The 16,326-nt window shown below is 38.6% G+C and overlaps 1 protein-coding gene across 5 annotated transcripts in view; it reads right to left on the reverse strand.

The window, feature by feature from the left end:
* Nucleotides 1-1,612: 1,612 nt before the first annotated feature.
* Nucleotides 1,613-16,326, reverse strand: part of Mid2 (midline 2) — a 117,403-nt gene continuing 102,689 nt past the window's right edge. For 4 of the 5 annotated variants that reach the window (XM_008852971.3, XM_008852969.3, XM_029556039.1 and 1 more), the window contains 4 exons: nucleotides 15,224-15,457; nucleotides 7,237-7,398; nucleotides 5,534-5,741; nucleotides 1,613-5,190 (listed from right to left, as the gene is read on the reverse strand). In XM_008852971.3, the coding sequence (XP_008851193.1) occupies nucleotides 4,788-5,190; nucleotides 5,534-5,741; nucleotides 7,237-7,398; nucleotides 15,224-15,457 (1,007 nt within the window). In that variant the 3' untranslated portion in view covers nucleotides 1,613-4,787. The remainder of the gene's footprint in view (nucleotides 5,191-5,533; nucleotides 5,742-7,236; nucleotides 7,399-15,223; nucleotides 15,458-16,326) is intronic. The other variant, XM_029556038.1, reaches the window with a different exon arrangement.

Raw genomic sequence — 16,326 nt, forward strand, 5'->3', positions numbered from 1 at the left:
GGACAGCTGGGGCTACAGGGAGACCCTGTCTCAAAAAGACCAGAAAAAAAAGAAACCCTGAGTTTGGGGCAACAGTCTCATATTTGGCATTAATTCAGGCCACCAATAAGCCATTATTAAATTATTAATGTTCCACGTTCTTTTTTTTTAAATTTGTTTATGTGTATGAGCGTTATGCCTCCATGTAAGTGCACCCGTATCATGCAATGCCTGTGGAGGCCAGAAAAATGCATCGGATCCCCCAGCTGGGGTATGGACAGTTGTTACCTGCCATGTGCGTGCTGGGATTTGAACCCAAATCCTATAAGAGCAGTCAGTGCTCCTAATTGCTGAGTCATCTCTCCAGATTCCTCCTTTATATTTTTATTTCTCTGCTTCTGAGATATATAGATCATTGATCTGACCACTTCAAGCCATTTCTCTACTGCTCTTAACTGGTTTGCTCCATGTTTTATGACCATTTAGTCTCAGTGTAGCCACAACTCTTATTAGAATATGGCCAATCCAGGCTTAAGGGACATTTTAACTCTCCCAGGCTCCTCCTACAGGTCAAATGTTTAACAGGAAGTCAACTCACTTGTTTTTGGTTGTATTCTGGTCTTAACAATGGATTCCAACAGTGGGAGGTTAATTGTTCTTTAATTCCTACCTTCTAGTACAATTCCTAAAACTGGATGAATTATACTGAAGAACCTTAAACCTTGCATTTCTTTAAACGTTTTGACCATATCTTTCTCATAAAATCAAAGACTTCATATTTGGACCTCAAATTCCAGATCTCCTAGATTTTCACTTGCTCAGATCTCTACCCCATTATATGACAACCGTTATCCCAAGTCACTTACCCAATTCTGGTAACTCATGACCATTTAATCTTTCCCCAACGAAACTTTAGTGAGAGACAACAAAGAACTCATGAATACATATATATTTATTTAATTCATAATATAGCATTTGGATGGACTGGGATATTTAGAGAGGGGTGAGACTGTGTTATCCACAGATATTCATATTTCTGTTACCAGGAGAGACACTATTCGTCCAGAGTTCCCGGTACAAACAAACCTGGGGTAAAGCATTTGATAAAAAATAGTCCAACAATATAATCTAATAAATATTCTAGCCAATAACAATAACACAGCATATTTCTGAAGCTGGCAGACCACACCATAAAAGGCAGTTTTGCCTGACCTGATGGGCAATAAATCTGGCCAACTTATAATATGCAGCCAAATACAGCCCAATGGCTCTGAGGCTGGAATTGGCTTCAGGAGCTACAAATAAGTGTGGGAGTAGTTCCTATCTACCTGCCTCACATTCTCCATTCCTTGGAAGAAAGGATTCCAAACATTTGAGCTTATTCAAAAGTCCATCCATGAATTGCTCTGCCCAGGTAGTCATATATAAATATGTAAACCATGGAAGCTAAGAAAATTCACCTAAAGTTTTTTAGCTGAAAAGCTTCACTGCATCCAAAGACACACAATGGAATTACATAATAAGAACAAAGCCAGATGCAGTTACACATAGCAGGAACCTCAATGTGGCATTAAATTGTCTTTCATATTTTCAAGAGAGGCTTAGCTTTATTTTGTGCTTTTTTCAATAAGACAGTATAAAAATGTGAAAACAAGCATAAATTGCAGACAGAAAATTTCTAGGAGAAAGAGTTCTGACTAGTTAAGATAGGGTAAAGCAACACCGCAAAGCTTATGGAATCACTTTCCTTGACAATGTTAAATACAAGTCATGTTCCCTTTGTGCTACTGGCTTTAGCTAGAGGTGGCCAATGGTCCCTGCCATTGCCAGCATTCTATGAAAGTCTGAAGTTTACTGAAGTAAATTCTGGGACCCAGTACGTCCCTCTGAGTGATCTGCTACCATCTTGTATCTTGGAAGGCATTTCATTTTTTTGGCTCAGAAGTTGGGATTTTACAGTGAGGCTTCACTGTCTACCTCAAACCCTATTTAGTTTCCCAGTTTATTCAATAGGCTTAATGCTGCCTATAATCAAAATTTATACTTCTTTGAAGTTTATGAAAACATGAACTGTTATTGGGAGATTGACACCATAGGTTCCAAAGATAATTCTCCTTGCCAATTGGGAACAATGTTCATTTGCATGTACGAGCTCTGGTACATCTACAAAATAATTATCAATACATACTAAACGAAGAAGTAACCAACTTGCCCAAGAATAATAAATACCACTATGGATATCACAGTCTGAGTGAGAAATTTTGATTATTAATTTGTTCATTCATACATTCTTTCTACAAACATTAGCCAGGCAAATGTTTTGTTTCAGACACTTGTGCCAGGTATTAAAAATACAATGAAAGACATGGCCTTGACCCTCAAGGTATTCCCACTCTAGCAGGGAAGATAATTAATATACATTAAACTTATGTGTGCATCAGAATAACCTGAGAAGCTTGTCAAAAATGTAAATTTCCCCTGTTCCCAGATATTCTAATTGTGTAGATCAGGAGTAGAGAGCAAGAATCAATTGTTTTAACAAACGAATCACCAACAGTGATTCTACTATGGGTCTTCTGAGGATGACATTCTGAAAATAGTATTTTGAGAAACACTACCACACCATGTGATTATTGCAGAGAAAGGACGCTCAGTGTGCCAGGGGAGTGTCAAAGGGAGGCACATAAGTCAGTTTCAGAGGTCAGGGGGTAGTTGAGAGAGAAAGGGGTAAGGAAAGGTAGTCCACGCCATAGTCAAAAGCAGGGTGGAGAAATTAAAAGCTTTGTTCCCAGGAACTAAAATCTAAAGGACAAAAATAAATAAACGAATGGAAATTGCAGCAGAGGCGAATATTGGTAACACATATAGTAAATGCCAGGTGCTGTGCTAGGTAATTTATACATGCTAACTTGTTAAACCTTTGCACAAGACTCAGAGAAGTGCTTTCCTGAGGTCACATTGCTAGTTAAATGACAGAGAAGCTAAGAGTATTTGAATCCCAAGTCTATCAGGTTTCTAGTACACGATAGTTACCAACATTGCTGGATTTCTTCCAAGTTGCTCATTTCCAGATTAGCTGCTAGATACATATGGTCTTTAAAGTCAAATAAACTGATTTTGCCACTAGACATGAAAATGTGAGCCTTCCTTTTGAATCATCATCAGTCTTGCTTTCCACAGTAGGTGAACAAACAAATCATAAGTGTTATTGGGTGGGATCTATGGAGATAAATTGTATCTTGTGCGTAAGTACATAAGAGTAAGCTATTTGACAGCAAGGACTACATTTTAGTATTATGTTCACTCTCACAGCAATTAGTGAACAAATTAATAAATGAGCATCCACCAAGCAGAGAGGAAGAGGGGAAAACTTCTGACATTGCTTCAAGGCGTCAATCCAGTATCACTTCATAATTATACAACAGTAATCATTTTCATCCTGCCAAGGTGCAGACTTAGCTCTTGGGCAACAGCTTTGGTTCCCTTGCATCTCCAGTCTCTGCAACAGAACTGATGAAATTACAAATTGATGAAATCTTGAAGCTCGATTTCCTTTAACAATCTTGACTTAGATTAGGATGGAATTTATGTCTGTGTTTGTCATGAAGGGAGGAGGGGTGCTAAGTAAATGAATAGTACAAATAAAATTGCAAAAAGAATGAGTATTTAACCTATTTAGGGAAAAAAGCCTATTCCCAAGCATTCTTCAGCATTTCAGATGGATTTCATCTGAAAATGTACGTACATTTGTATGTAAATAGTTGCCACACCTGTAACATTCCATTCTTACAGATCAAGTAAGGCAAGTTTCAAGAAACTCCATTATGCAACTCTATTTTTTAACCTAAGTCTAGTAATTATGTATTTGAGTAACAAAACTATATTTTTTGAAAAATTCTGACAGAATTTTTAACAATTCAGATGAAACTTCTCCATTAAGTAGTATCAATGAAATTATGTTACACAGGACACTTATACCAGAATCAATTTTCTATATAGGAATAGCATCTCTTAATGAAGTCTTGTTCCCAAATCTCTCCTAATCCCACCACGAGCTCTTCTCACTGTCTGTATCTTTACTGCATGTGTATGTATGTGTGGCAAGAGAGAGGAAAGAATGGCTAAAGGAAAGAAGGGAGAAATGCTGATTGATTGTGATGCTGCTTCTTAGTGGATAAGAACAAATTTTCCCTTTCAGTATATTTCTCGATCAAATGAAAAAATTAAATTTATTGTGTATATGTAATACATAAAATGACCATAATCGTTTTGTTAATGAAATGAATTCAGTCATTTTGTATATTATATACACACATATATGGTTTCCTTATAACAACCCCTTTATTCTAAGCTTATTAAAAGTTTTTAAATATATGGTAGTTTGGCATTCTTCAGATTCTACTTGGCCAAAGAGCCAAGTGCTAGAAAGGCTAACCACCAATGGAATTTCTGGCTGGCTAGCATCTTTCTACATAATTTACTTAGAATTACCCTAATTCCTTTCAATATCATTTGTACTCTCAAGTCATTGGGAATTTGTAATTGTCTAATGACAAGACGCATTCTCTAAATTTCTTCTCCGATGACTTGAACCCAGACTACTCAGATAATTTGTTCTGAGAAACTCAATACAGATAGTCAAACATAATAGTGTTAATGCACAAAAATTAAATCTACAGTATCTAGTTATTTAGGGTGCTTTTGATGAACTTTATTTTTTTACCTCATATATTGAACACTAATGGAGGCTTAAGAGGGGGTAGAAGTGCTGAACTGGAGAGCCATTGAATTACATGCTCTCATGACACTTAATGGCAAGCTTTCATCCCAGACACATAGGGAGATTCTTGAGGCCTGCAGTTGCATTCCTGCCGCTCAGGATAATCAATAAAATCTGGGGCAGGCAAGCCAGACAGGATCATTAGGGATTTGTTCCAGATTGTGAATGTTGGACAAACTGGAAGAATGAAGGTCACATCAAAAGTGTGGAGATGGAGAGAGTTAGCTGGGTCATAGAAAGACAGCATGTTGTTGTCATAATCCAGGAGGACACCAAGACGCTTCAGTTGCGGGGGCACATCCACCAACATTTCCTTGTTGTTATGTCTCACCACGAAGTTACTATTACAGCGGGAGAAGACCCAAGAGGATGCATTCTTGCCAATCCATTCATTTTTGGGAGCTGATTTGTAGGCAATACCAATTGCATACCTGTGGGACAGTGGAAAGGACAGGGAAATAAACATTTATGAATGGTCAAAGCTGTGTTAGATCTATACGATCTATAAAGGACTTAAGATGTGCTTCATCCTTGCATAACTATGATAGTATCATTAGAGCTTCTTAAGCCTAGCAATTAGGAGTAATTTCCATGTCCTGGCTCAATGTAGTTCCCTGATTTTCTTTTAAAATGCTGGAACTTTTTTCTAGGACTGGTTTTTAGCATCTATCTTTTAATATTGACTTCTTAATATTTTTATTATGCTATAGAGTAGAATCTTCCAGGAAGCTAACAGCAGAGAAGGTAAGAGAGAAGAAAAATGAGTCCACTCACCATGTTGAAGAACCCATAACCACCTCCCAATAGTGGCAGCCACTGTCAATGAATATATTTCCTGCTGCCCCATAGCACCCTGTGCCACTAAATCTCTCTGGTGTATGGCTTTTCTTCAGAGAGCTTTCATCCTTCTCCATCTGCAATCCATCATTGGAGATCTTCAACTTCTTGTGAGTCATTTTGGGATCCAGTTTAAATGGTTGGCCTGGAAAAAATGTAGAGAAAAGCCTGATGAACCATTTACAAGCTGTACCTTTTTCCTCCAGGACCATCACTAGCAGGGGAGTCTCAATACGATGACGATTCTTGGGTCAGTGCAAGTTGGCTATAGTTTAGATTATATTAAGAAAGCAGGCAAAATGATACAATCTGCAATTAAGTAAGAACAGAACGCATTCTCCCATGAAATAACCTTCATGAAGGCATTTATTTTCCCTCTGTGTGAAAAAATGTGGGTCTCTCATATGAGTATTTTGCTGGAAGTCATATTCCTAGCACACAGGAACTAGAGAACATCATATATTATGACATTAAAAGGGATCACCCAAAGTCTCACATCCTCAAATATGTTTTGTACTTTGCTTTATTTCAGTGGGTGGTTTGGGATTTGGGTAGATTTTAAGGAGTGTTGTAGTGTTTGAGGTGGGAGAAGTCTGTGTGCTGAGGCGGTTGCTCACAAAAGAAAAGAAAAAAAAAAAACAGCCTGAGAACTCAGCAACACAAAATGGTTTGTTTTCTTGAAATTGGGAGGTAAAGAACATATAATTAGGCAACTTTGCTGTAGAGTGGCTGTTCCATCATCAATGATGACAGATAACATTTGTTGCACAACGGAGATCCTTATAACCATATGACAAAAGCATTGTTCCCAGGGTCCCATTGCTGGGTAGAGCAAGAGCATTATTACACAAAATGCCTCTGTCATAGACACGGTGGGCTAATACAATGTTCATTCCTTATTTTTTTCTCCCTCCCTCAATGTCCCTGCCTCTCTTGCTGCTAAGGATAGCCAGTAAGAAAAAAACAGAGGTCATACAGAGTAGAAGGATCTTCAGGGAAAATTTCTGTTTTCTTCATAAAAAGATTACCAACTTTTTCCTTCTTCCTATCTTGAAAGATGACATCAGAGGTTTCACTGGCCATCTTTGTGGCCTTGTGGACAAACCAATTCACAAAGACCAAGCCTGAACCTTATGATTTTCCAGAACTTCTATACCAGCATGTACTGTCTTGCCTTCAAACATCTTGCTATGTGTGACAGACAGAAAGAAAAATAAAGAAACAAACAAATAAAAACCACTATTCTTCAAGCTACCTGTGAATACTTGTCAGTTATATGTCATGGTCAAAAGCATTCCTATCAGACATGGCTCCTCTGTTGTAGAATTTTGCTAGGTCATCACAAATGGTACTCTTTAATTCAATGTTCTCGCAAGCATGGGGGGCAGGGATGGAAAGCAGACGGAAAAAAAACCTTCACTGACCTCATCCCAAGCTACTGGCAATTCTGTGTATTTTTTGTCCACAAATGCCCATGGACACCAGTAAAGCCCTTCCCCAGAGCACCAGCTACAACAATAAAGTTCTTCTACTCAGTGCCACTGCTCTCATACATTACTATGGGAGCCTGCTCAGGCTAACCATCCTCCCTTGCACAGAGAGGAAAACAAATCTTTCCTCTTAGGATTACCACAACGTACTGTTTGTTTTCAGTCTGGTGGGTTCGCTGTTCCGACTGCCTGCTTGGTTTATAGCTTTCACAATGAAGATGTAGCGTGTTCCACTCTGGAGTCCGTGCACTGTGTAATGGTTCTGTTTAATATTGGGCACAATCATCCAGCTATCCACCGAATTGTACAGGCCTGCGAAGTGGGGGAAAAACAGGGCCATCAAACAACAGGTTAAAAAAAAAAAAAAGCCAGGGTGAAAAACACACTGAAAATCAATTATAACGCATCCAAGCGAATTCATTTTGTTTTCTTTTGAGTCTTGGAAGGTATAATGAGATGAACCAGAATTTATGATTCCATTATTTTTTCTCATAGAGGCTTGTGTCAGGCGTCTGGCTTCTAGCAACCACTAACAAAAGCTAGATTATATAATTTTTCTGCGAAAGAATACAGGAATGGTTACTATACCAAATCATAGAATCATCATTGTTATGGACTCTCTGGATTTCCCCCCTAAAGTCTACTTCTGTGAGAACTGAATCTGGCCTTGCAAAGGACAGAACAGTTTCTGTGCAGAGCACAGAAACAAGAAAACTCAGAAAGGACATCCAGACATAAATTTCCTTCATCTTACATGTGGTAAATAAAGATGGAGAGAAGAAAAGTGAGTTGCCTGTGGTCATAGATGGTGCAGAAAGCAGAGCCCTGATGCGTATTTATCCTATGTGAGTGATCTGTATGCTAATTCGCAGTGTGCGGGGGCATTCCTTTGTCCCTACAAGGTAATGAGGTTGTCAGACCTATGACTCTGTTCTCCCACTGCATCCTTACCCTACTTCCAATATTTATTGGACTCTGAAGGAAATCAAGATGACATGACAACTAAAGCAGGAGGGAATCTTCTCCTCTGCTACTGCATGGTTTTACCTCTACCTGACTCTGATTCTCACACTCCTCTTGGATCAGGTGGTTCAGAAGGGTTTTTCCTCCCAAGTAGGGAAAGGTATCTCAAGGATGAAGACTTTTACTTTTGAAAATCTTGAGATTACATTGACTTTAAACAGGTGAAAATGCACATAATCAAAAGTATGCATTCAGCTAGCTTTCAGTAAATAGGTAACAACACACTACTCCATGGAATATTTAGACTTCTCTCTTCTGTTAGATCTTTTTCTCAGTTTACTAGTTGTTTATATATATATATATATATATATTTTTAATTTCATGTGTATGAGTGTATTGCCTGCATGTGTGTAAGTGCACCGGTGCCGTACAATGCCCATGGAGGTCAGAAGAGGGTATCAGATCTCTTAGAACTGGAGTCATGGATGGTTGTTAGGCGCTATGTGGGTGCTGGGAATCAAACCTGGGTCCTTTGCAAGAGCAGTCAGTGCTCTTAATCACTGAGCCATCTCTCCAGCCCCAGTTTACTATTTTTAAGTATACTTTTACTAAAGGATGGGAAGAAAAGGACAAGGAAAATGAGCTGTGAATGTAAGTTTTTTTATACAGCTCTAATAAAGAATTTAGTGAGCAATAAAATAAATCCAGAAACTAAAATTAAATTGACAAATTCAAAAATTAAATCCACAAAAATGGGACAGGTATGGACTACAGGCAAATGGAAACAAATGAACATCATAGCATTTAAAATGAATAGAAACCATAGAAAACTGTTGAGAAGAGAGAACTGGGACTACATCCTCAGCCCCTGAGAAAATCAAGTCTGAAAATATTTTAGATATATTACAGGATTGAGCAAACGCATACGTGTACCAATGTTGAAATCCCTGGATATGACTGTGGAAAAAGGAACATACATATGGGATGAGGGAAGGCAAGAAGAACTCGTGGAGATGGATAGGATTGGGGATCATGATGTGGCTGCATGTTGTATAGCAGTTTCTTCTGAATTGAAACACTCCCTCCAGGAGGGAGGGAGAAGTTTATGAGACTCAGGATATAAGCCAAATATCATATGCCTGGCAAAGTGGAAACCTGGAAGATTCTTGGTGGTCCCTCCCCAAACTGCTGGGTGAGGAGACTTTGATGAGCTGACCTTCAAAGAAACTATGAGCTTCCTGCTAAAGGTATAGAGAGCTCCACAGTTCCCAATTTCCTAAGCAGTCACCATGTTGTAGAGGGCTTTTCAGTGCTGCTGCTGTTTTTTTTTGAGTCATTCCTGCTCCTGTAAGTAAGCGCAATAAAATCTCACTGGTTCACCAAGTTGCACTTTGGTGCAATGTGCAATCATTACTTTGGTCTATCTTAAGTTCCCTGTCTGGGGTGAGTAAACATGTGCATTCATGTCCCCAGGAAAAAAGTCTCTCACAAAACACTACATGACTTTTAAAATATATACACTGAGTCCTCTTTATCCTTGGATTCTACATTCAAGGCTTCAACCAACTACAGATTTAAAGATCTCACCGTGTAGTTTAGGCTTGCCTGAAATTCTTTATGTAGACTAGGCTATCCTCAGATTCATGACTGTTCAGCCCTAGCCTCCCTGTAAGTGCCATAATGTCTGAGGTTGAAAATAATTTTAAAAAGTTATGTCTGTAATGACTATGTACAGTCTGTTTCTATGTTGATAGTCCCTAAACAATATAACTATATACAGGATTTATATTTTACTAGGCACTATAAATAGTCTAGAGATAATTTAAAGTATCCAGGAAGCACTACACCATTTTGTAAGAAATTTGATGTCCTCAGGATATCATGTAAACAATCCCACATGGATACCAAGGGACAATTATATATGTATTCATACTTGGATATAGATGCACATACATATAGAGTATGTGTAAATGTATATTACATGATTATACCTATGAATCCATGTATGCTTATGTACTGCTGAGTTTTGTGTACTTCTGAGGTTTGGGTCTCCAATATCACTGTTCTACTAAAAGTAACCAGAGCTGTAATTCTCCTGCCTCAAACTTCCTAGTGCTGTAAGTCACATACCACCACACATAGCAAAGGGGCATTTCTTAAAAATGTCAAAGATCATTAGAGACAAGAAACAAGAACACTGACCAAGGCTACGGGGCGAAAGGAGGCTATTGATATGATAATTAAATGCAATACCTAATCTTAGATTATAAATGGTAATACTGGGCTCTTTATATATTATAATGAACAATATTGAGCTACTTTTCAATCCTAGAAATATAAAAGGGCTTGAAAATTATTACAATAAAAGCATTACATTGATATTAAAGTTGATAAATGTATAAAGGCTCAAGGAACATTTCAGAAGATGGGGTAGAAAGAATTTAAGTGCCAGGAAGAAAAAGCTATAGGGAGAAGAGCTTTGAAATGACATATTCTAGGCAACACACAGTCAATGCAATCAGGAACTCACAGCAGCTGCCAATGCTTGCACTGAGTCTGCATAAGAATTAACAGTCAGGCCTGGATGGAAGAGGGACTTAGGGAGCCCTACCCCTTCACTGATGAACTATTTGATATTGATAGACTCAGGGAGAAGAAGAATCATTGCCTTCAGTTATATACACACTGATGACCCCACTAGGCTCCATTGGATAGCTCCAATCCAATGGTCACACAGATGGTCTGAGTTTAATTAAATGGGTCACAAAAGAAAACCAAAATTATGATTCTGGAGAAGGCACTAGTAGAGATGAGAGAGGCTGACAGCAATGGAAGGGAGCTAAGACAGGGTGGGGGGAGCATGTAAGCAGAATATATTATATGCATATATGAATTTTTCAAATAATAAAACCAAACAATTTTGAAAAGATATTAAAGGTTGACAATTGTACTATGGTTATATAAGAGAATTTCTTTATTCTTAGGGAATATGTATTGAAGAATTTAGGGGTGAGAGGTATGCAAATTACTCTCAAATGGTTCTGAAAAATATAGAGATAATGGTAGCAAATGAGAAAGGAAATGGGGTAAAAATAACAGTAGGTAAATCTGGGTTAAAAGTGTATATGAATGTTCTTTTTGTTAGTACTGCAACTTTTCTGTAATTTTGAAATTGATCTTCAATTGTGTGTGTGTGTGTATGTGCGCGTGCGCACACATACACACCAGAAGACAACCTTGGGCATCATTCGTCAAGTGCTGTCTACTTTGTTCAAAGATAGGGTCACTCACTGGCTTGGAACTCAGTAAATAGTTGAGGCTAGATATTGAGAATCTCTGGGGAATCCTCCTATCTCTACCTTCCTAGCGCTGAGACAATAATCATGCTACAATGGCAGGCTTTATTTATATGGGTACTAGCAATCAAACTCAGGTCTTCTCACGTTACCCACTGAGCTATTTCCCCAGACCCCATTTCTAGATTTATAAAGGTATATATGTGATCATGTGGGTATCAGTAAGACTTAATACAATGGTACTTACAACTAAATTATGGTGATGGGAGTAAGGATAACTCTTGTTCAAAAGGGAAATGTTAAAACATGGAAATCTATGAGACAATATGTAAATGTGTGATGGAGACCATTGCATGAGTGAAAAGGTAAAGAAATGAGGTTCTATCTTTGTGGCAGTATGTTATAGACTGACTGCCCAAACAAAGTTACAGCCAATGCCTTTGTATGGCAAAACTATGAAATGGAAAGATAATGCAGTATAGGAAGACATGTACCTGTTGGAATTGTCATTCGCCTAAGAGTATCATCTGAAATTTTGACTGTGATCATTTGAAAACTTAGAAGAGGTGGGAACACCGCTCAAAAATCAAGAAAGAATGGAGTGTGTGTTTGGGGGGGGAGAACTACCTCTTCAAACTTAACTCTAAAAACAAGAAAGAAATTTTTGTCCAGGCAGTGACACATGCTTGTAATTATTGTGCTGAGGCAGCAGGGTTGCTGTGAGTCCCAGGCCAACCAGCACTATATAGCAAGATACTGACTTTAAAAAAAGAGGATGGGGAAATAGGAGAAGAAAGTGGGATAGAAGATGGGGGGGGAAATGGGGGAAGGAAGAAGAGAAGGAAGAAATTTCTATATAATGACAATGCAAAAATCTTCAAGCGAGAGTAGCTTTCAGAACTAGGGCTCAGTCAACAGAGGCATGTCTGGCTGCCTGACAGGACCAGGACCTTGAGTCTTCATAAATATTTACTTCTAGTAAAACATGTACACACCACCAGGGTGTGGCAGCTCATGCCTTTATTCCCAGCAGGGAGATCTCTGAGTTTGAGGCCAGCCTGGTCTACCAGGTCAGCCAGGCCTATATTGTGAGACAGTCTTACCAAAAAAAAAAAAATTCACTACCATCTGAGGTTTTGCTTCAAGGCTCTGCTTCTTTTCCTCTCCTATTGAACTTTTCTCTTAATGGATGAATGAAGGCATAGAAGTCAGGCTGAGAGGGAAGGCAAATGACTTAGAAAGTGAAGATTGTGGCATGATAGAATGAGGGACCAAACCTAAGGAGATAAAATGTAATAAGCATAAACTCAAAGGTACTGAGTTTGAATGGTATGGAAATGGAACTTAGAATACATAGGGAGTTCAGTTAACTATATATACTAAGTAAATATTCAGTAGTCAATGTGGTTGCCAAAAAAGGTACATACAGGGCATGAGGGCAATAGATCATGCACAAGAGATAATGCAGGGTCTGGGTTACACCTGATTTGGTAAAATAAAGTATTTGAGTAGCATGAGCAAAGTCCTGGATTCCATCCTCAGCACTGCATAAAACCAGGTGTGGTCGCACATGCCTATAATCCCAGCACTCAAAAAGTAGACGCAGAAGGTAGAAGTTCGAGGTCATCCTCTGTTCCATTGTAAATTGAAGGGCATCCTTAGTTACAAGAGAGTCTCAAGAGAGATAGACAGGCAGAATTCAACAATCCTTTGGGGGAGATCAAACCACTTTGGGGGTACTTATAGTCATTTTTCACAGCACATTTTTTTTCTTTTTGGTCTTTTTTAAAGATAGGGTCTCCTGGATTTGCTATGGACACCAGGCTGGCCTTGAACTCATAGAGATCTTCCTGCCTCTGCTGCCCAAGTGCTGGGATTAAAGGCATGTGTCACCATACCTGGCACAACACATTTTAAAAGAACTTTGACAAACAGAAGAGTGCCCATAAAAAGGATACTGGACATTAAAGAGTCTGAAAACTATATTGTTTAAGGAACAATTGAAAGAATTGAAAATGTAAAGTCAGAAAAAAGAGGAAGTTTCGAAGGGACATAGGAGTTACCTTAAATTATCTAAGAAACTTATATAAATGATGAAATAGGTTTGTTAAAGAGGCACAGAAGACCAGACTGGCTGGTAGCTGTGGCTTAATTCCAGGAGCATTAAACTTGAAGTCTGAGGTTCATGGGTTCCAGTGTCAACCCCATCATTTTGTAGCTCTGTGACCTTGGGCAATTCACTTGACCTCAAATTTCATCATGTAGAAAAATAGAATCAAGATAATCTTTCCATATGGCTAAATAAAAATACATAAGAACTAAATAAGATAATGTATATGGAATGGCAAAACAGAATGTTCATGAAAATTATTTTTGTCCTTATTATTTACAAAGAGAAACAGCAGTCTTCTAAGGAAGTGCTGGAAATAGTTTAGAGCTGTGCAACAATCAAATGTTGAAAGTGAATACCACTTAGCCACTAGCAATGTTTTACTTGTCTGGCAGAAGAGAAGATTAGACTAGGTAACTTCTAAGGCCTGTTCCAACTCTAAGATGTTATGACCTGAACATTGGTAACAATTATTTTTTAGGCCTTTATTTCTAAAGGACAATGTAGGTTTGGAAACAGAGTTGACAATTTTTAGCTCTTTGTCAGTTGTAGGACTTTTTCTCCACTTCTGGGAAAGCACTGCTCTTCCCATATCAGGGAGCCTGAGGACACATGCTATTTCTAACACTTTCCAGAACTTACAAAATAAAGTATGTCTGTAAGACCTTAGCACCTGTGACATCATAACCTGAAGAAACACCCAGGAACTCAGCTACATGAACCAATTGGCTTAGATCGGAGCTGCATGAGGCAAGTGTTTTTAAATGTTTAACACCCACATGTCCCTTTATCGCCCCTCCCCACTGTTGTCACATAATAAAAATCTGTCAAAGAAATGTCACAGAATAGGAAAAGAAAGCCCACAAGGAGGGTTTATTTGGAAAGACTCCACCCCTAATGGCCTGTGAAGACAGATACAGATGCAAACTGCAAAGGTAAAAGGAAATAGTAATTTGCAGCTATGCAAACAATACTGGAAGGGGCATTCAGTACTGGTCTTTATTCGGCTTTCATTTCTATGGGTTCATCCAGTGAACTGAGGGGCAGGTTCAGCTCAGTGCCTACTGACTGTCTTCAAAGAGTGAAGTTCCTACTTTTCCTTGTATTATTCCGATTCACCAGAAGGTGAAACCATCTTAACAGGCAAGCTAAACAACTGCTTTTTAAAAAAAAAAAAAAAAAAAGAAAAGCATCTTTAATTTTGTGATCTATTTGTTATGGTTTTTTGTTTGTTTTGTTTTCCTGAGAGGCCTTGAATTTGCCATTCTCCTACTTCAGCTTCCTGAGTGTTGAAATTGCAATCATGTGCCACTGCACCTGGCTTGGATGTGTTTTTATATTTCCTGGGATTCTTTGTAGAAAGGGAGGAGTAAAGAAGAGTGAAAGATGCAGGAGGCTTATCTCCATGTTCACAGATACAAATAGGTATAATAAAGGAAGTAATATTCCTTAAAGGTAATATATTTTAAACATGGTAATGAAGTGGAAGAAGAATCAGAGAGAGAGATGTTCACACACATGGAATGAGGGTGACTTGGCTACTCAGGAACAAATACTAAGCAGTGCTTTTCTTTGATCAATGGAGTGGTACGGATGGAGATAAGGCTAGGAATTACATCAACAGTTAGGAGTGATCCCGGTGACTACCCAGCAAGAAAATCCACAACTGGCTTGTCACCCATCAGTAACTTTTTTTAATACCCTGGAGAGCTTACACTATCTATGAAAGACTATACTAAACAACCTAACATGTCTTACAAACACTTGCCTCGTGGCGCACCGGCCAATCTTGAGCAGCTTACTGCTTCCTTACATTTCCTTATCTCTGGCCACAGGCCCCAACTACACCATGACTTACTGATGAAGTTAGCCTGGCCAGTGAATATGGTGTACTGAAGCTCATAGGAGCTGATGCTGAACTCATCATCTGAGATCCAGTGGACTGTAATGGTGTCATGGGAGGCAGTACAGAGTTCCTCTCGGATAGATGGTGGGTTTGGGGCTGAAAGAAAAAGTTGATTAAAAAGGTAAGGAAAGTAACTTCTTTCTGGAACTTAACAACTCTTGCACTTCGTACCTAACTCAACATTTCCCAAGGAGGTAGGAGTTTTTGTTTCCTGTGTTTTGGTTTTTTTTTTTCAGTACTGGGGATTAAACCCAAGGCTTCATACATGCTAAACCAGCCTAACCCCAACCTACAGACAAACATGGGCAAGAACACCAAAAACAGAAGCAGCATCCTGAGACCTCAAACTCCCCAGAACCACTTTGGGGGCAAATGTATAAACCTAAATTATCATGATGGTTCCTCCGGTTTTCCAGAATGCCTTGAAAACTCATTTGTAAGCTGGGCATGGTGCCACACGAGTCAGGTGGATCTCTGTGAGTTCAAGGCCAGCCTGGTCTCCATAGTGAATCCAGGCCAGCTGTGGCTACAGGGAGACCCTGTCTCAAAAAACACCAAAAAAAAACTTGTATGACGATATAAAAGCAAAATATATAGTTTTCTTGTTACATGGACCTTGGCCTATTTTCATTTCAAAGGACGTTTTCTCACAGACATTTGACAGCTTATCCAAATGCAAATTAATGTGAATTTCCTATCTGCAAAATGGGAATGATAATTACCTTACAGATTTGTTGTGAGGATTAATGATATAGAGTTAATATACGGTGTCTGGAACATAGTAGCTCATAAATAATAGCTGTGTTCCTGTATTAACAAAATAGCTACAAACAAATAAACTTATTGTGTATTTTTCTCATGAAATTATCATGCAGTAATCCTGAGGGTAGCTAGCATTTAATGGGCTACTTTTATCCCTTATCCCTTTCTTTTTATTTTTCAGTCATTTATTAGCCTTTATTTCT

Source organism: Nannospalax galili, unplaced genomic scaffold (assembly GCF_000622305.1).
Source record: "Nannospalax galili isolate Female #2095 unplaced genomic scaffold, S.galili_v1.0 scaffold25, whole genome shotgun sequence".
NCBI lineage: Eukaryota > Metazoa > Chordata > Mammalia > Rodentia > Spalacidae > Nannospalax > Nannospalax galili.